This window comes from Phyllobates terribilis, unplaced genomic scaffold, assembly GCF_046119375.1.
Source record: "Phyllobates terribilis strain yellow unplaced genomic scaffold, ASM4611937v1 Scaffold_1__5_contigs__length_1240528914, whole genome shotgun sequence".
Lineage (NCBI taxonomy): Eukaryota > Metazoa > Chordata > Amphibia > Anura > Dendrobatidae > Phyllobates > Phyllobates terribilis.
Genome location: NW_027362761.1, coordinates 1,124,082,565 through 1,124,102,983, shown reverse-complemented (window position 1 = coordinate 1,124,102,983; position 20,419 = coordinate 1,124,082,565). Strand labels below are relative to the sequence as shown.

General features: G+C 41.8%; 1 protein-coding gene across 3 annotated transcripts in view; it reads left to right on the top strand.

Annotated features, from left to right (window-relative positions):
• The window catches only part of SLIT2 (slit guidance ligand 2), a 418,064-nt gene extending 399,562 nt beyond the window's left edge, over positions 1-18,502 (top strand). For 2 of the 3 annotated variants that reach the window (XM_073646944.1, XM_073646948.1), the window contains 4 exons: positions 585-739; positions 3,390-3,678; positions 7,422-7,633; positions 17,158-18,502. In XM_073646944.1, coding sequence (XP_073503045.1) covers positions 585-739; positions 3,390-3,678; positions 7,422-7,633; positions 17,158-17,399 — 898 coding nt within the window. In that variant the 3' untranslated portion in view covers positions 17,400-18,502. Of the gene's footprint in view, positions 1-584; positions 740-3,389; positions 3,679-7,421; positions 7,634-15,279; positions 15,312-17,157 lie in introns of all 3 variants that reach the window. The other variant, XM_073646958.1, reaches the window with a different exon arrangement.
• The last annotated feature ends 1,917 nt before the right edge of the window (positions 18,503-20,419 follow it).

Here is a 20,419-nt window from a genome sequence, read left to right as displayed (position 1 = left end):
GCTTCTGAACTTGCAGATTAACCCCATATCTGCAGATTAATACCATTTTTACACATGACATGTTCCTTTCAAGTGTCCATCTTTCACCGTATCTTACAATTCCATATGGTGAACAGCTATTAGGGGTGTAGAGGTGGCATTCATGCCACATAAATGGACACAAAATTGTACGTAGTAGTGGGGGGCCATAATACAGATTTTGTATTGGCAAAGTGACTTGCCACATGTTTTAAACAGTGGCCATCCATTTGCCGAGACCTGCTCCCATTGGGAGAATGCAGTAACAGTAGCCGTCAGCTGCACTCCATGCCCTTTCGGTTCTCCTCTGTGAACAAGCAATGTGGTGTACAGGCTCATAGTTCATATATGATCTTGTAGACCACTATCCCGATCACAGCTGAAGGACAGGACACTCAACTGATGGCTTCTGCCTCTTCTTTTTAGCAATCAGTGTATGTGGGAGGGGATCCAATTAAGACTTCTGATGTGTTTATGATATGTCAGAAGTTTTTTGACTTAGGATATAATGTCTAAGCATTTATGTGTTCTCTGTGCATTGAATTATCTCCCTCTTTTCTCTACAGTGTTGAGACCATAAATGACGGGAATTTTCACATTGTGGAGCTTGTAGGCCAGGACCAAAGCCTGTCACTAATAGTGGATGGAGGAAATCCGAAGACCATTACCAATTTATCCAAACAATCTTCTCTGGGCTTCGACTCCCCACTTTACGTAGGAGGTAAAAGATATTAGTTTGTCATGTCACCGATAATAGGTACATTTATTACACACCTGTCACTGTGAGTAATATGTTTTCTGACCCCGCGATCACACATCAAACCCTTGCTGAAGTGTATTGATCAAACTCCGGGAATGGATTTCACCGCTGGTTTGTTAAGACTGATCCACTTTAGACACAAGAGAAATGGAAGAGTAAAGATGGCCGGTATAGTCTTATGTACAGTCATATGCAGCAACGTTTATAATGAGACACTAAGGCTTTTTTTCACAGTGCACATTGGAGATTACCATCAGCATGATTTCCCAACAGGGACCTCAGACATATAGAATGTATGCTTCATGGGTGACAAGTTCATAATGTTTACATTCGTCAACCAATGCATAATCTGCCACATTTCCACTGAAATTAATCATTTTGGACAATTCTCTTATGTTTGAAGAGTTCTTTGACAATAAGCTGATTGCTGGGTCTCCAACTACTGTAAACCATAAGGGAAACCAGCTTGGGTTCAATAATATCTGTAGTGTCACTGCAAAGGAATTCAACTGGCTGCCCATGATGCTCAACCATGCCAGGTCCTGAAAGATGCTCTTAAGGCTGCTCTCCTCTATAGCTAACAGTTGGGCGCCTGAATGGTGGCCCTTCCTCTATTAACTCAGAAATGCCTAATAGTGTATTTTGGCATGGACTTTCTAATCCAGGCAATCTCTTTGATCAGACAGAAGTGGGTATCAGCACCTGTGAGAGATGAGCATGCATGCCACTTTCTATACCTCTTGAATTTAACGAGGTTATGCAATTTTAGGTTTCCATATCTCCAGTCATTTTTTATGGAAGGTGGCCACATAGACAATAGATAGCTGTAAGCTGAAAACTGGATTGGTCAACTGTTCATTCAGCTATCTCTCCTGACTCCTCCATACACAGGAGAGCTCCCTTTGTGCTGTGCTCCTATATTCTCTACGAGAGCCACCACCAGACTCCTCTGGCGCCGGCTTATCTCTTAGAGTCCAAAATCGGACATGCCAGATCCTCATCTGAAGGCCCACATGCACGTTAAGCTGGCCATACACATTAGACATATCAACGGGTTCAGCCGACGGTCTAATGTGCATCTCAGCCAAATGATGGTCGAAAGAGATGTCGATCGGGTATGTTCCATTTCGAACTGTCAATCGCTTTGTTCTCCCAGAGATAAGCCAACTGCTGATGTGTCAGTTGGCGGCTTTCTCATAGAGAACACATGAGCACTCGGCCGAATGAGTATTCCTGTGTATGGGAGAGCTGGCTGAAATTAATTAATTGTCTTTCGGCCGACAGTCATCTAATGTGCATGGCCAGCCTTAGTCTTTCGGGGCTGGTTTCCTGATATCGGCCGGATAGTTCAAAGGTAGTCCGATGTGCATGGTGGCCTTAAGAATAACTCATTGGACATGTCCGATTACAATATTACTCTTAGCTTTTACTACTTTTACTAAATACCACCAAATGTGCTTCATCTTATTTATACTGAAGCAAAAATATGGAAAAAAAACCCCAATGGTTCACTCATATAATAGCTCGCTATACCTAGCAACTGTATAGTTCTATAGAAACCATGATTAGTATTTAGGAAATATCTAAGCTATTAACCCGGCTGAGTTCTCCAGCTGCTCTCCATCTGATGCGACTTCTGGGCTGTTATTTGGAGAGCAGAGTAAGGACTCGTAAACCTGCAGTTTTGTTATGGGCCGCATACTTCTACTATAATATCCAAGGTGTTGCCTACATCACACATAAATATAACGTGTGATATGAAATATAATAAATCTTGGTTTTGCTCACGTCATTTACCATCTTGGGTATGACTCACACTCTAATTCTCGAGAGGCACAATTTTATTTTTTACCTGCTTTGTGGTAAACTTGAGTACCAAGGGGAATGTTGGAAATGCAATACATTCCTTGCAGATGTTATCCTGGGTGAATTATAACTAGAGAAGGGTGAATCTGCCAAAAATCGAATTCAATGGATTTGCTCTAATTTGGATGGAAAATTACATTTGCATCAAATATATTCCATGTGAATCCATTGTGCCCAGATTGCCTAGAAAAGACTTTTAAAAAATGTAAAAAAAATTAATCCCTTACCTATCTCGCGGCCACAGATTCCCGCCATATGCTTGACTGGTTCACTCCCTTCAGTTCTGGTCTTCTTCTATTTAATCTTCACTTTTTGGCACCTCCAGTGCTGACTAGACCTTATGCAATGTCATGACGTGGTTGCCCGGCGTCGTGTAAGCTGTAGTCAGCACCAGAGGCGCCAAGGGTGAAGTCTGAGGAGCAGAAGACTGGAGCCGGAGGGAGTGAGGGTCGGATCAGGCAAGGAGCTACAGCAGCGGCACAGGGTATATTATAGTATGATTTCTTTTTAACCCCTAAAAAGAATCCAGCAAAGTGGTGGCTGGAGAGCCGTCATTATGATAGATTCAAGCCATTCACATTTTTTTTGTGAAATTTGGTGCATATTCAATTAGTTTTGAATCAATTTGCTCACCTCTATTTAGAAGCCATGAGCTCAGTGCCACGATAATAAGTCAACATTTCTGATATTTGCCTCGTTTGCGTTGTGCGGTGCATATTTAATGCTGTGCCTTCTGACAATACAGGAATGCCAATAAAGAACAATGTGGCGGTACTACGTCAGTCTCCTGGACATAATGACACTAACTTCCAAGGCTGCATACGGAACCTACATATAAATAATGAACTGCAAGACTTCAAGATGTTCAATCTGCAAACAGGAATAATGCCCGGGTGTGAGCCCTGCCACAAGAAAGTCTGTGTCCACGGAACATGTTTGGCTACCAGCCAGTCCAGGTTCACCTGCGAGTGTGAAGGAGGCTGGACGGGACCACTGTGTGACCAGCAATCCAATGACCCCTGCCTAGGACATAAGTATGTGGGTTTCTTATTGGTAAAATGGTAGACAAACAGTTTTATGGAGAAAACGGGTGGTATATGGACTTTTGTCATCTAAAATTAGTTTTTCAAGAAATTGATTTTGGAACCCCAAAAAATATAGAAAAGCAGTTTATGTTTTTCTAAGTGTCTGAGCTCTGATTCCCCTCTGTTCAGGACCCTACTTTCCAACTCTCTTATTGCTGGGGGGGGGGTGATCGCTCCTGATTGGGTGACAGTGTTCAGCTGCCGGCCTGATCAGGATCTGCTCCGATGATGCTACACGAGGCAGCTTTGCTTCTTCAGCATCGGAAGCTCAGTGGGACTGATGCTGGTCAGGATCAGTAGCTAAGCAGGATTGGCGGTAAACCTAGTCAGCTTCAATGCAGTGCTTACAAGTTCAGCTGGAAAAAGCTTGTAAGTTCTTTGGCTACCACTCCTAAACCCCAGTTCCTACTTGCAGGTGGTCCTACAGCACCCCAAAATTGACCATAGATTTAGACTGGGAAACTAAAATTTCCAGAACCCTGTACAGGCCAACAAAGCTCCCTGCTAGTGTAGTTTTCTGTGCTGTGAGACAGCAGCAGCGGTAAAACAAAGTGGGGAGCGTCTTAAGAGCTCACTCGGCTGCTGTTGTCACAAAACCGAGCGGTGGCGACACATAGTGGAGAGCTTAGGCCTTCTGCAATGGCCCAACTGCTGTCGTCACACATCTATATCTCATAAAATCCCATTGGTGAAGGCCACTAAAGGAACGGAGTCTTCACCCTTTGGTAGCACACAGAGATTTCTGATATCCAGGACAACATTCTAAGCAATAGACTGTTCAGATCTATAGCACATTGCACAGGATGTGGTCTCATACCATCAATATACTGTAGATAGTGACGTAGAAAATTTCATTAAAAATAATTTATCCTAAAAACGTGTATCAGACACTAAGGTCATTTTATTTTCACACTTTCCATTTAACAGAAATCTCTAAGCTTCACCAAACCAGTAATGGATTATGGCAATCGCAGGTGGTCGGAGATTATCACATATGTATCTATGACATATATGAAGATCATATTGCTGGGATTTCTCCACAGTGTAGTGTCCTGGGGTGCTCACTGACAACAATGTGCTAAGACGCCATGCTGATTAGATTAGATCAGCCTCGCGTGTTTTGTCTTCGCTGACTGTTATGGCTCATGCATTCTACATGAAATGTATATGATAAGTGCTTCCTATTACTGAGATGTGACAATATTTCAATCCCGGACCCTTAACCCTTATAACACCACAATCAAAGACGAAGCATCAACAAAGAGTATAGGATCCCTTATGTTCTGCTGATTGCAAGCCCTTGTGATAGCCTAGGGGTGATGGCTGTAAAGGTCCTCATAAACATTAGACACGTTATTGGTAGACTCGGCTGACAGTCTAATGTGTATGTAGGCCTCCCAACTTTTCCTCAACAGATGATGTCGGGAGAGATAAGGATCTGACATGCCCAATTTTGGACTGGTCATACTTTTGTTCTCTAGAGCGAGCACTCTGTGTATGGACGAGTTAAGAGATAGCTGCCAGCTAAACCATTGGTTCCACCATCATTCGTCTGACAGCTATCTATTATGTATTGGTCCCTTAAAGGACTGATCCTTCAGGACACATCATGAGGTACAGATGTGTCGGCCAAATTTATAGAATGTCCTAAACTTTTCATTTCAGACCTAAGCAGTCATAAAAATCCCCATTGCTTACCCTTAATGCATTTAAAGGCCCTTTGCCGCCCATGGATTCACATTGGTATGGACGTAGGGTGCCACCATCCAGTGCAATGATTACCACTTGGGTAATCACGTGACCGCTTCCTATTTTGTGCAGTTGGTGAAAGCTCTCTGCCGCCTGGATCGGTGCATGCGCTGACTACTTTTAGTGACACCTCTCCGCAATTTATACATTTGAGATTGCATAGCATCCTCTATTGGCCAGATCTGGCCCCATTACGAGTCCCCCAAAAGTAATCCACAAATTGCAGATGGACCACTTTGCTCTCCTCTATTCATTCAGTATGAATATAAAATAGCCCACTAGATATCAGAATCCCGGCAATACTACTTTTCATCCTTTCCTTTACAAGGATGTTTTTAGGACGGTGTAATACATTTTTTTACAGCAGACAGATAAATCTGTGTCTAGAGAAGACTGTCTTTTATCTTTTTCTATTTTCTAAGTGTTTGGCATAAAGTTTCTTATCAATTTGAAAATACTTTTTCCACAGCCTTTAGCCTCCTTGCATCTATGTCATTTTTATATTGAATTTATGCCGCTCTGACAGCTCGCAGCTGAAAGATGTTCGCAGTACCTAGCACATATGCTGCTCTTGGCAGAATTACAGCTCGGATTTGGAGACAATTTATTTGTTTATTATAATTGTTGAGAAGGGTGTGAAATTCTCTATAACATTTCTAAAGAGGGAGGATTGTGGTAGTGGCGACTAGTAGTAGGAGATGGTTTCCAGATGTAAAATGAATGTTTTAAAGGGGCAATCAGTCTGCTCTGCTGTGCCATTGTATTATACTATCCTTATCTGTACTGCTAGATTAAAGATGAGCTGCGATTGTCATATGGCTCCCGAATATAATTACGTGTTTGTCAGGCAATCCCCGCATTGTGGCCGCGGGGACACGTACATGTCACTCGAGCACCCGCGATACTCGGAGCATACCCAAGCACCATAGGCAAACTCGAGTAACGAGCCCTTCGCTCATCACAAGACTGCACCACACCCTAATTAAACTTAATACTGCTGGGAGGTGCCAGTTATAGTTTCCACTTGCTCTGGTTCTCTCCTGATTTTAAGCTCTTGTTCAGCCTGTTTGTTTCCTACTTCTGACCATCCTTCTGTATGACAATTCTGCTCCTGTCTCTGACCTCCTGGTGTTGACATAGCTTTATAACTACCCTCTGCCAGCCTGCCCCAATGGCCAGCAGCTACTCTTTGGACTCAGTCCAGGGGCTCCTATGTAAGTCCAGGGGTACAAGGATTAAAGGTGAAGGCCAAGGGCATCCCTGAGATCTGGTAGATGGAGTTGCAAGCAGTAACCCTGTCCATGGACGCCCTATAACAAGGGCTGCCAGGCTAGCATGCACAGTGCCCTTCTGTGACAGTGTATTTCTAAGAGTATATACCAGGCCCTAATTGATAAGTGTGGATGACCTAATCATCTGTATTTTGAAGTTACTGTCCCTTTCAGGCTTGGTCTACATGGTAACTGGTGGTATACGACTGCAATGGCACAGTAATAACTGCGTTGCAACTTGCAATTGGCTGCGACCACAACTCAACAGTTGGAAGAAATCCACCCTGGATTTCTGCGCAACCCCATCCGGACATTACGATCTTGATGTTGTCCTTCAAGATGTCGCTGTGCAGCCCTAACCCCAATCTTACCTACAGTATATTTCTAGTATCTCACCAATACAACTATATACATTGAGTGAGTGAGTACCCTTGGATCCAACCTCTGCCCAATTATTGTTACTAAAGAACAGTGAATTATGGGAGGGAAGAGAGTGTAGGAAAAAACAAAACTTTTCCAAAGTCAGTTAATAAAAATTTGGAAGACGCTCTGGATGTGAACACAGTATGCTTATCTAAAAAAATACAAAATAATAAAAGTAAAGTAAAACTGCAAGAATTTTTGATTTAGCGCTAATCTATGTATGCTAACAATATTTTTCTATATTTTTAGGTGTGTACACGGCACCTGTCTGCCGATCAATGCATTTTCCTACAGCTGCAAATGTTCCTCCGGCTATGGGGGAGTCCTGTGTGATGAAGCTGAAGAACAGATGAGCCCCTGCCAATCACTTAAGTGTAAGCACGGGAAGTGCAGGGTCTCAGGCCTTGATAAAGCCTATTGTGAGTGCAACACTGGATACACTGGAGACAGCTGTGATAAAGGTAAATCACACGAGTAATAGATAAAAAAGCACAAATATTCTGCACATGTTATACAGCAAATATGACATGGATATACCCAGAAATTATAATTTTATTTAATGATTTTTCAATGATGCTTGCGGAATCTAATGTATATTACTGGCATTTGTATTTCTTTTTTTCTAAGAACCTGATCAGATATTTTGATCATTAGAGCAGGGTCTGACGTTCCACAGTTCCAATTCCATTTTATCTGTCTCTCTAAACTAACCTGGTTTTGTTCTGCCGTTTTCCTTGTTTGTTTGTTTTTTTATATTCCTGTATGTGTATCGCTATGTCAGCATAAAAAAAATCCCCAAAATATAAAATACAAGTTATTTAGGTTTTGACAATTGTGTTCAGCATTGTTAGCAAGGAAAGCGCTGTCTCCGTTATTCTTGTAAAAAAAAAAAAAAAAAACCCCAGATGGAAACATTTCACTAATTTATTGGGAATCGTTTGGCCTGTTTTTATTAGAAACCATGGTACTCATGTGAACACTGTAGACGTCCATTTTCTGTCCATTTTTATTCTTGGACACAACACTGACCCATAGCGTTTCATTGATCCATATACTCATCTGTTTTAAAAATGGACCCATGTGTTTAATCCGAGAGACTCGGAGCATGTTCTGTCCTTATCCGTTTTTCCTATCAGGCTTAGCCATAAAAGACTTCAGCGATCTATTAAACATGGATGGAAAGCTTCAGTTTTCTGTCCGAGTTTCATCCGTTTTTAATTAATTCTTTGTTAAGAATCAATGGGGCTGATTCAATAAAGACTGGGGTAGCGCACACTATTGATGGAGTACAAGAGGTACCAAATAGTGATGAGCGAGCATGCTTGTTTACTTGTTTGTTAGGGAATCCTCATATGTGTTGAGGCTGACTTACACCTGGAAATCATGCAGACGCAGGGACTTGAACATAATATACGAGCACGCCAAAGATACTTGCTAAGTGACACGCCCAGGGGATGGGGACGACTCGGCGCCCGGGCCTTGTTGTTGCCTGATCTTGGGGGATGTCGCAGTGGCCGGCTCCCGGGCCCGTACCCTGGGGTCACTCTTAAAAGAAAGGGGGAAGTTGTATGGGATAAGGAATGTTCATGACGCCACCTGTGGTGTCTGGTGAAGATCACCAGCGCTGCGACAGTCCTCTGAGGCCGGTGTTCAGGCAGCTTAGTTGGTGCGGCTCCCCACAGGTGGAGCGGGGCCTCAGGGCAGCGTAGGAGAAGGGATGCAGGACAGAGGGGACCCAGCCGGGTCAGAGGAAGGATAGAAGAATAGGCACGCACACCGGAGTTCACTTCAGTACCTTTACTGGTGGTGTTTCAGGCACGATCCAGGGCACTTTAGGGTGAAGGGTGCATATCAGGACTCTCCCGAGTGAGCGGGTGTGGGGCCTCCTGTTTCTTGCCTTTCTTTGATAAGTTTCTGAGCTGCCTGGAGCTAGGCCTAACTTGGTCACTGTCTTGCACCTGCTGACCTGGTGGTAGGGCCTTCTGCTGGAGATCACACTCCCCGGTCTCTTGGGCCTCCGTGATTCCTGACCCTGGTATAACAGTCAGCTTTTAGTGTTCCTGGGACATATAGTTCGCCAGGGGTCACGGTTGTTTCTGCTGGGCGTAAGGAATCCCTGCAGACGCTAACCCGGTGTCCGGTAAATGGTTTTGGGGTGAGCGGGTAAAGCTCCTCTGCCCCCTATATTACTCTCTTTCCACTCTTCTTCGGCCACGCTCGGGGCCCTCACTAGGCTTCACACTGCAGCAGGCACACTGCGCTTCGCCGCTGTTTTGGCGTCGGCACACCCTAGGCTCACTAATCTGAGCTCACTGAGTCTGAACTGACCTGACAACCTCTCTGGCTGCAGCAGACTTCACTCTCTGTAGACTCCAGACTGAGCTGCCTAGCTCCACCTTCCCTTTTTATATCCCTAACGGGCTCCCTCTGCTGGTCTGAGGTGGAAGGTGGAGGTGTGTGAATGCTATGAGGGCCTCTTGTGGAGAAGTCCGTCCATGCACCCCTCTGGGATCTGTGGCACCAATGCGCAGCAGGGCGCCACATAAGCACCCGAGCATGCTCTGTGAAAGGGTTAAACGAGTATGCTCGCTCATCACTAGTGCCAAATTGATAAAGAGGAGCACACCACTTAATAAATTTGGTTCTTCTTCTGCATGCCATGTGCCTCCGTGCACCGTGCCAGAAATGCTACTCCAGTCTGTGACTGGAGTAGCATTTTTACTGTGCAGAATGCCGGCAATTTTGATGATCAGCTCTGCCAATTTTGGAGGAGTTACGGTAATTCAGCTAGTATAAAAATGACTCCCCATTGCACAAAAATTATTCAATTTTTCAAAGCTTTGACACCAGTCTTCTGATTAATCAGCCCCTACAGGATACAAAAAGTTCAGACAGTCTACCTCCTTCAGTTTTTAAGAAAGAGTGACAAAAAAAACAGAGGCAAAATAGATGACACAGGAGAGGAACGATCTGTTTTAGACAGATGAAATAATAGATACGGATGTGTGAAAGTAGACTAAGGCTGGCCAGACAATTTAGATACCTGAACACCTTTCAGCAAACAGCTTTTCCTTACGGCTTCCTCCATCATATACATGCATGCTCTCCTCGGCTGAGTGCGCACGTGTTCTGCGTAAGAAAACGGAAACCTCAGCTTTGGTGAAAACAAAAAGAATAGGCACACTAAAATCTAACTGCCCGATGCTCACCCTCCTGGCACTGGTGGAAAGTCGGCAGTTCCCGATACACATTAGATGGTCGGCCAATCTAACGTATAAGGCCCCAACTTCAGAGTCTCATCACATTAGCTCTCTGACTTCTATAACAAAGCAAAAAACACAGCGCCGGGTCCATTTTCAATTAATTACTGCCAAATCCTATTTGTTTATAAGGGGGTCCTATCAGGTTTCTGTTGGGATACTGTTTTTTATGTTTCTAGCTGCCAAAAATATCAAAATCCCCAGTAACAGATTGCATAGATCAAATGTGAACAAATGTTACATTTTATTACTCTACATTTCCCAAAATATATTTATTTTTAACATTATTATTATTTATTTATATAGCGCCATTGATTCCATGGCGCTGTACATAAAAAAGGGTTACATACAGAATAGAGATATCACTTACAGTAAACAAAACTAACAATGATAGACAGGTACAGAGGGAAGAGGACCCTGCCCTTTCAGGTTTACATTCTACAGGAACGGGGAAGGAGACAGTAGGTTGGGGGTTGCAGTAGCTCCGGTGTTGTTGAGGTGGTAGCAAGCAAGGTCATGGCAGGCTGTTAGCTTGTTTGAAGAGATGGGTTTTCAGGTTCTGTCTGAAGGATCCAAATGTGGAGGCTAATCAGACGTGTTGAGGCACAGAATTCCATAGGATGGGGGGGATATTTGGGAGAAATCTTGGAGGCCCTTGGGTAAGGAACGAATAAGTGTGGAGGAGAGAAGGAGGTCTTGGGAGGAAAGGAGATTACATAAGGGAATGTATCGGGAGATTAGTTTAGCGATGTATGGAGGAGAGAGGTTATGAATGGCTTTGTAGGTCAGTGTTAGTAGTTTGAACTGGATGCACTGGGCAATTGGGAGCCAGTGAAGGGATTTGCAAAGGGGGGTAGCAGAGGAGTAGCGAGGCGAGAGATTAACTAGTCACGCAGCAGAGTTAAGGATGGACTGGAGTGGTGTGAGAGTGTTAGCAGGTAGGCCACAGAGGAGGATGTTGCAGTAGTCGAGGCGGGAGATGATGAGGGCATGCACAAACAGTTTAGTAGATTGAGGGTTGAGGAAAGGACGGATTCTGGAAATATTTTTGAGCTGGAGGCGACAGGAGGTGGCGAGAGCTTGGATGTGGGGTTTGAAGGACAGGGCAGAGTCAAGGGTTACTCCGAGGCAGCCGATTGCCGGTACAGGTGAAAGTGTTATTTCATTTATTATGATAGAAAGATCAGGTGGGGAAGATACGCGAGATGGAGGAAAGATTATAAGTTCAGTTTTGTCCCCTTTTAGCTTGAGGAAGCGGGAGGAGAAGAAGGAGGATATGGCTGCTAGACATGCTTGGATTCTGGACAGCAGAGAGGTGACATCTGGGCCAGAGAGGTAGATCTGGGTGTCGTCAGCGTACAGATGGTACTGGAAGCCATGGGATTTTATGAGCCGTCCCAGGCCAAGGGTATAGATTGAGAAGAGTAGGGGTCCTAGGATAGAACCTTGAGGAACTCCAACAAAGAGGGGGCGAGGTGAAGAGGTAGTGTGGGAGTGGGAGATGCTAAAAGTGCGGTTGGAAAGGTATGAGGAAATCCAGGATAGGGCAAGGTTTTTGACGCCAAATTAAGAAAGGATCTGTAGTAGGAGGCAGTGGTCAACTGTGTCGAAAGCAGAGGACAGGTCAAGAAGAAGGAGTACAGAGAATTGTCTGTTAGCTTTGGCTGTAAGTAATTCATTGGTGATTTTGGTAAGGACAGTTTCAGTGGATTGGTGGGGGCGGAAGCCGGATTGTCGGTTGTCAAAGAGAGAGTTAGCTGAGAATTGAGAGGAAAGTTGAGCGTGAATGTGTTGCTCGAGGAGTTTGGAGGCAAATGGGAGCAGCAATATTGGGCGGTAGCTGGACAAGGCGGTTGGGTCGAGGGATGGCTTTTTGAGGATGGGCGTGATTGTGGCATGTTTGAAGACAGCTGGGAAGGTACCAGAAGTTAGCTATAGGTTGAAGAGATGGGTTAGTGATGGAATGAGTGTGGGGGTGAGGTTGGGGAGGAGGTGGGATGGGATGGGGTCTAGTGCACAAGTGGTGAGGTGTGATTTGGAGAGGAGACGAGTAAGATCTCCTTCCGTGATGTTAGGAATGGAGGTTATGGGGGAAGGGCAAGGATCTGGAAAACAAAGGGGTTGTGGTGGTTGGACAGTAAAGACTTGCCTTGTTTGGTCAATCTTGTTTTTTTAGTTTATTATACAGTAAGTTATATTATATTAGAATATAACAGAAGTTGCAATAAAGTTATATTCATTAAATATTTAATTAGTAAGACTAATTAATATCATTGAATATTTGGCAGTGCTCTAAATTAAATCAATTAAATGATTTAGGTAAAAAACATTTATATATTTTTATGTGTATTTTTATATACCATCATTTTTTATATTTTTTTATGTAAAATAAATATATATATTAGGCTAATTTGCTATAATTATAATGATGTGTTCTCTAAATAGTTACTAATGTCTTATACTAACTTTCGTGATTTGTGACTTTTTTTGTTTTAATTATTGTCAAAAGTAAATGTCTCCCATGCTTATTCAAGCGTAAAGGGATTGTATGGCATTAGAAAAACATTTGGCCAAAATCAGCATCACTATTGTCAATGGGTTACTTCTGGGACTGCAGTTCAGTCCCATTCATGGACAAAAATAGCACTATGTCTGAGAAAAATGTACATGTTTTCTAATCCTCTAACTATCAGGGGAAACTGATTTCCTTGCGGAGATCCAGGTGGTGTAGGAAATCTTAAAGGCAATCTGTCAGCAAGTTCTTCCTATGAGCATAGCAAGATGTAGGGTCTGAGACCCTGATTCCAGTGATGTGTCACTTACTAGGCTGTGTGTAGCCATTGCAATAAAACCACTGTTTTATCATTACAGGACTAGGTGTCTTGTGCCTCCTAGTCCAACCCCGCCTCCACCACTGTTTAGCAGCTTTCTGTCAATATACAGTCATGTCCGAAAGTGTTGGTACTCTTGAAATTGTTCCAGAAAATGAAGTATTTCTCCCAGAAAATTATTGCACTTACATATGTTTTGTTATACACATGTTCATTTCCTTTGTGTGTATTGGAACAACACAAAAACACAGAGGAAAAAAAGGAAAATTTGGACATAATTTCACACAAAAACTCCAAAAATGAGCAGGACAAAATTGTTGGCACCCTCAACTTAATATTTGGTTGCACATCCTTTGGAATAAATAACTGCAATCAATCGCTTCCAATAATCATCAACAAGCTTCTTACACCTCTCAACTGGAATTTTGGACCACTGTTCATTTGCAAACTGTCCCAGGTCTCTCCTATTTGAAGGCGCCTTCTCCCGACAGCAATTTTAAGATCTCTCCACAGGTGTTCAATGGGATTTAGATCTGGACCCAATGTTGATCACTTCAGAGCTTTCCAGCAATTTGTTTCCATCCATTACTGGGTGCTTCTTGAAGTATGTTTGGGGTCATTGTCCTGCTGGAAGACCGATGACCTAGGACGCAAACCCAGCTTTCTGACACTGGGCACTACATTGCGACCCTAAATCCTTTGGTATTCTTCAGATTTCATGATGCATTGCACACAGTCAAGGCACCCAATGCCATAGGCAGCAAAACAACCCAACACTTCCACTATACTTGACTGTAGGTACTGTGTTCTTTTCTTTGTAGGTCTCATTCTTTTTTCGGTAAACAATAGAATGATGTGCTTTACCAATAAGCTGTATCTTGTTCTCATCTGTCCACAAGACGCTTTCCCAGAAGGATTTTGGCTTACTCACATACATACATTTTGGCAAACTGCAGTCTAGTTTTCATGTCTCTGTGTCAGCAGTGGAGTCCTCCTGGGTCTCCAGACAAAGCGTTTCATTTAATTCAAATGTTGACGTATAGTTCGTGCTGACACTGATGCACCCTGAGCCTGCAGGACAGCTTGAATTTCTTTGGAACTTGAGTGGGGCTGCTTATCCACCATCCAGACTATCCTGCTTTGCAACCATTCATCAATCAATTTTTCTCTGCCGTCCACGTCCAGGGAGATTAGCTACAGTGCCATGGGTTGTAAACTTCTTGATTATGTTGCGCACCATGGACAAAGGAACATCAGTATCTCTGGAGAAGGAATAGTAACCTTCAGATTGTTGATATTTTTCAACAATTTTGGTCCTGAAGTCCTCATACAGGTCTCTTCTCCTCTTTCTGTTCTCCATGATTAGTGTGGCACACACAGACACACAATACATCAGGTGGGAATTTCATATTGCCCACACCCCTTACTTGCCACAGGTGAGTTTGAACAAGCATCTTATGGTTAAAACAAAATTGTTTACCCACATGTGCCAACAATTCTGTCCTGCCCATTTTTTGGGGTTTAGCATGAAATGATGTCCAATCTGTTTTTTTAGTTCTTCCAAAACATACAAAGGAAATAAACACGTTTTTATCAAAATATGTGTAATTGAAATAATTTTCTGGAGCGATTTCAAGGATGCCAATACTTTCGGCCATGACTGTACAATGAACGCAGAAAGCTGTCAATCAGTGGTGTGGGTGGAGTTATACAGGGCTCAGCTTCTGAACTCAGCTAAATCTTCAGGAGAGTAAACTATGATTCTATCACAACTTCGGCATCCAGTAAACTAAGTGATACATCACTGGAATCAGGGTCTCTGCCCCATACATCATACTGCTATCACATTATATAGCAAAAAATTGCTGACAGATTTCCTTTAAAAGCAATACTTTAATCCCATACAACCTCTTCACCGTGTATGTATTTTCTGTCTAGTGTTATGTTATGTTTCTTCTCTATGTTCTGTAATGGACACACTTTGCCTTATCTCAAACTCTGCTCTTCACCCTTCAGCCTTCACTGATTTATCACAGAGAATTCCACAGGTGAGACAGTCGAAACACAAGGGATTACTTCTTTTCCTCTCTCCTCCCGCCTTTCATTGTGGTGTCTCCTTCCTCCATACATCAACGTCTTCCCCTTTCTTTTTCCTCAGCTGGCATTTATTTATTTTGTTTTCAGCATCAATGTGACTGGGAAAATGGGGAACAGGGCCAGGGAAGTGATTAACAGATGGCTCATTTTTAGCTGGTTTATACTTTGGTAATTTATGAAGCTAGTGGAATGTAACTTGTATTAAGCAACGGATTGAATAATATTGAGCTGGAGGTCTAATAAATTAAATTGCATGCTCTCCGAAACAGTTCCCTCATGTAAACAGAACCAGCTGTTCCGGCAAGGAACAGTAAATGTGTAGTTTTCAATTAAAGCGCAGAAGATTTAAGCCACCAATTTTGCTGTCACTGTAATAACGTTGCATTTTTATTGTGAATGGACTGTGAGAATTTTTCATAAAATTATGACTATTGAAATGAGCTAAAGGGTGACGTCCACTGTAGTTTAATATTTTGTGATATGATGATGACCTTTCCATGCCTGAAGCTCCTGCTGTTCAGTAGATAATGCTTGATAGAAACAGTTTGGAGGGCGATAGTACATAGATATTTAAAGGCTGTGTCTACTTTCACTGGCAATTTTTTCTCATTGCTCTCCACGTCTCTAAACTGAAAAGTGAAGCATTGCCTTGATTCAAAAATTTCTTAGACGAAAAATTTTGCGCAATGCCAACCAATTCACCCCCAAGGTAACAGCTTAAAGAGGGTGCTCCCTTTAAATATAATGTCTCCCCTGGCTACAGTTTGATATAAAAAAATAAACCGCACTGTATTCACCTTTCCCTGGTCAACCGGGAAGTCCCCATCACTGTTACAGGTGTCTGGCATTGGCTGTAGCGCTAACGTCACCTTGACAGCACTGCAGGCAATCAGTAAGTCCATTGGCTCTGAACAGAGCGGGCCATCTACACAGGGACTCCTCGCTTGAGTGGCTGAGCTAACCGATTGGCTGTCGTGCTGTCACCTGTGGACCCGGAAGAGGTGAGTAGAGCACTTGTTTTTCAAAGTAAACTGCATCAAGTTGAGAAATTTGATTGAAAAGGAAAAAGCCCTTTATTACAAACCTACAATCATTCTCCTCTCAATTTAACAATTGTGTATTAGCCACCAGTAGGCAATAGATGAAAGGGAATGTAATTACAGGATCAGACTACATATCATTTTTTTGTAGTCTGTTACCATGGAGATACAGGTTTGTTTAAGAGATGTAGACACTAAACAGTGCACATGAAGAATCCCTAAATTGTCCAGATTATTAATCATTAATATATTACATTAAGTTAGTAAACTATTTTTGGAATTCAGACTAATTTAAGAGAAGTCATGTAATTTCATGATTTTGCCGCACCCATGACCCAAAGGTTATGCCCAGTGGTGACTACAAATCCTGTAGCTGAGTATACAGCATTACAATAGTGTGCTAATTATCTTAATTTATGAAAAAATATAGTTGCTAGGTCATTTCTTTATTACAAATGTTGGGGTAGGGGTAGTGTGGGATTGTTTTGAACTGAAAATGCAGTATCATGACCAAAAATGCAGTATCATGACCTTGTAATTGATGTGTCTAAAAATTAAGGTAACCATGTAAGGAGCAATTTCGATCAGTAACCAAGCCTCTCAAACGCAAGTGATCATAACCAATTTTTGTCAGATAACAATATAGTAGAGAATTTTCGCCCACTTTTTCGCAATAATTTAATAAAGCGGAAAAAATACTTAAAATTTTCAATTTATCCAAAGCGCATATTCTAATTTGGTTTAATTTTATCTACAGAAATCTCTTGCAGAGGGGAACGGATCAGAGATTATTACCAAAAGCAGCAAGGTTACGCTGCTTGCCAGACGACCGAGAAGGTATCGCGACTAGAATGCCGAGGAGGATGCACAAATGGTCAGTGTTGCAGACCACTGAGAAGTAAGCGACGGAAATACATTTTTGAGTGCACTGATGGCACCTCATTTGTGGACGAAATCGAGAAAGTCATAAAGTGTGGCTGTACAAAGTGCCCCTCCTAAATATGTAACCTTCAGAAGCCCTTTTGCAAACGTTGTATACCTTTTATGATCGTGGTGGACTAATTCAAACTTGATAGTGGAAAATATTTGAATTATATTGTAAAATAAAGAAACAGACATATTTTTATTAAAAAAAAAGAAGAAAATGACGTTTTCCTCACTGGCAATTCAAAAAAGAAAAAAAAGTTTTAACATTTTTAAAGCAAGACTTCTCACAAGGAAGAGATATCAGAAGAATAACACTAAGTCTACGGAGATGTCACTTAAGGAAGGGGATTACAACTGCTGTTCGACATGTTTTTTTTTCATTGCTATGGAAAATCAATGTAATAATTGATCCTGGATATGGAGGCTTATAAATTGGTTAACATATCAGCATTGATGAGCCATGGCGATTGGTGAGCCACACATTTATAGAAGACAAGCTGTGAATGATAAAGGATCAAGTTGATTCAGTCTCTTACACTGAGTTAACCCCACCTAATCAGCTAAAGCGTATTAAGGAACTCTGCGCATTCCAAGTCATCTGGAAAGGAACAGTAATGGGGACGGACATGAGCCCAGAATAGACTTCTAAAAATGTTATTGTCACGTGATAGCACAAGAAGCTTAAAAAGTCTTCATCTAGCCATTTTCCAGTATTATCTTTTTTGTAATATAAAAATTAACTGGGCCATTAGTATATAAAAGTCTGGTAGTTTTTTAATTAGGAATAATTTTACAAAAAGTTTATAAAAACAGTATTCGGAATATGAATGAAACATATTTATTGTATCAGAGTACATCATTCTTAACAATTTTAGGTTATCCCTTTTTCAATGCTTTAATATATATTAATTTATATTTGTCCTGATATTTTTCTATTTTGGTAAACGCAAAATGACTCAAAGTCAGGATTTTTTTCTCTTATAGAAGTAACATAGCAAATTGTGTCTGATGGATTTGTTTTGTCTGATATGTGTTCGCTAATGTGGTTGTGTAACCGGCAATGCCGTCAGAGTCTGGAGGCATTGCTGGAAAATGTACATTAGAGTGTCTTCACATTAGATCGAATTTATATAGAAGTATTTTTTCCCTACATATAATATAAATATAATGTATATTTACGTAAAACTAAAATTGTGTTCTAGGCATACAAATGTCTCTAGGCTTTAGTAGATCCTTTCTATTCCTTCCCCCATGAGGTTTTATCTGTCTTATGGAGCAGTTCATACTGTTCCCAATTGTGATTTTTATTTCCCCATAATAAGACTACCATAGTATTACGTGGTTCCCATGTTAATATGCTGCTGCTAAACTACAGTATATGATTGTTAATGGTTGGTAGTGGGCTGTGCTCTTCTTTCCTTAAATAAAAAAAAACAGACACTCTGTACAAAAACATTTGTTAAGTTCAGCATTTTTTTAAATTTGTATTTACAAAAAAAATAGGTGTACATGTGTAATACCGCGTGTTTTGTCTCACTTGGACTGATATCAGTCATGCAACTGATGTTTGTAAATTAAACAGATATTACTTCCATAACTTGTGACTCCTCTCCTTCAACTTTTCAAGGTCACTTTTAAGCAACTGTTCACATATTATTAATAAATATGTGAAGCAATTCCTTGCATAGTGGTATTAAGCTGGCTATACATTTCTTCGCCAAACAGGTATTCCTGCAGCCTCCACTCATACACATACAGTGCCTTGCAGAATTATTCACCCCCTTGGCATTTTTCGTGTTTTGCTACTTCACAACCTGGAATTTCACTGTTTTTTTTTGAGGGTTTACATCAGTTCATGTAAAGACCTTGCCTACAACTCTGGTTTTCTTTTCATTCTGAAGCAAACAATAAATAGGACAACATAACTGTAAACTTCTTCGTGCATAACTGCCCCCCCCCCCCACACTAAAGTCAGTACTTTGTAGAGCCTCCTTTTGCAGCAATTACAGCGGCAAGTTGCTTTGGATAAGTCTCCATGAGCTTTCCACATCTTGCCACTGGGATGTTTGCGCATTCCTCGAGTCAAAATTGCTCCAGCTCCTTCAAGTTAGATAATTTCTTCTGTTGAACAGCAATCTTCAAGTCTGAGCATAGATTCTCAATTGGATTAAGGTCTGGACTTTGACTAGGCCACTCCAAAACATTTACACGTTTCCCCTTAAACCACTCAAGTGTTGCTGTAGCAGTATGCTTTGGGTCATTGTCTTGCTGTCAGACCCAGTATCAAATCACTGACAGACTGAAACAAGGTTTACTCAAAAATATCCCTGTATTTTGCACCATCCATCTTCCCCTCAACTCAGACCATTTTCCCTGTCCCTGCTGCCGAAAAACATCCCCACAGCATGATGCTGCCATCACCATGTTTCACTGTGGGGATGGTGTTCTTGGGGTGATGAGCTGTGTTGGTTTTGCACCAGATATAGTGTTTACCTTGGTAATGGATTTGATGGTGCTTCGGGGAATCATCAGAGATTGAGATATTTTTTTGTTATAATCCAACCCTGACATGTACTTTTCAACAACTTTGTCCCTGACTTGTTTGGAGATCTCCTTGGTCTTCATGGTGTTGTTTGATGCCTCCATAGCCTTTCAGAAAAGGTGTATACTGACAAACCATGTGACACTTAGTTTGCACACAGGTTGACTTCCTTTCACTAAGCATGTGACTTATGAAGGTAATTGCTTGCACCAGAAATTTTTAGGAGCTTCATAGCAAAAGGGATAAATACATATGCACACGCCAATTTTTAGTTATTTGATCCATAAATTTAATTTATTCCTATATTTTTCTCATTTCACTTCACCAACTTAGTTCAGTGCTGATGCATCACACACAAATCGGAAAACGCCAAAGGGGGTGAGTACCTTTGCAAGCCACTATACATGCTCAGCTAATAGTGAATGTGTTTTCAAAGCTGTTTCTGGACGCCTGTTAAGTGACTTTTCTGCAATGAGAACAAAAGGTTTGTTTGACATGCAACATGATCAACCTTTCTTCCCACACGCACCCCTGACAAATCCATAGGGAG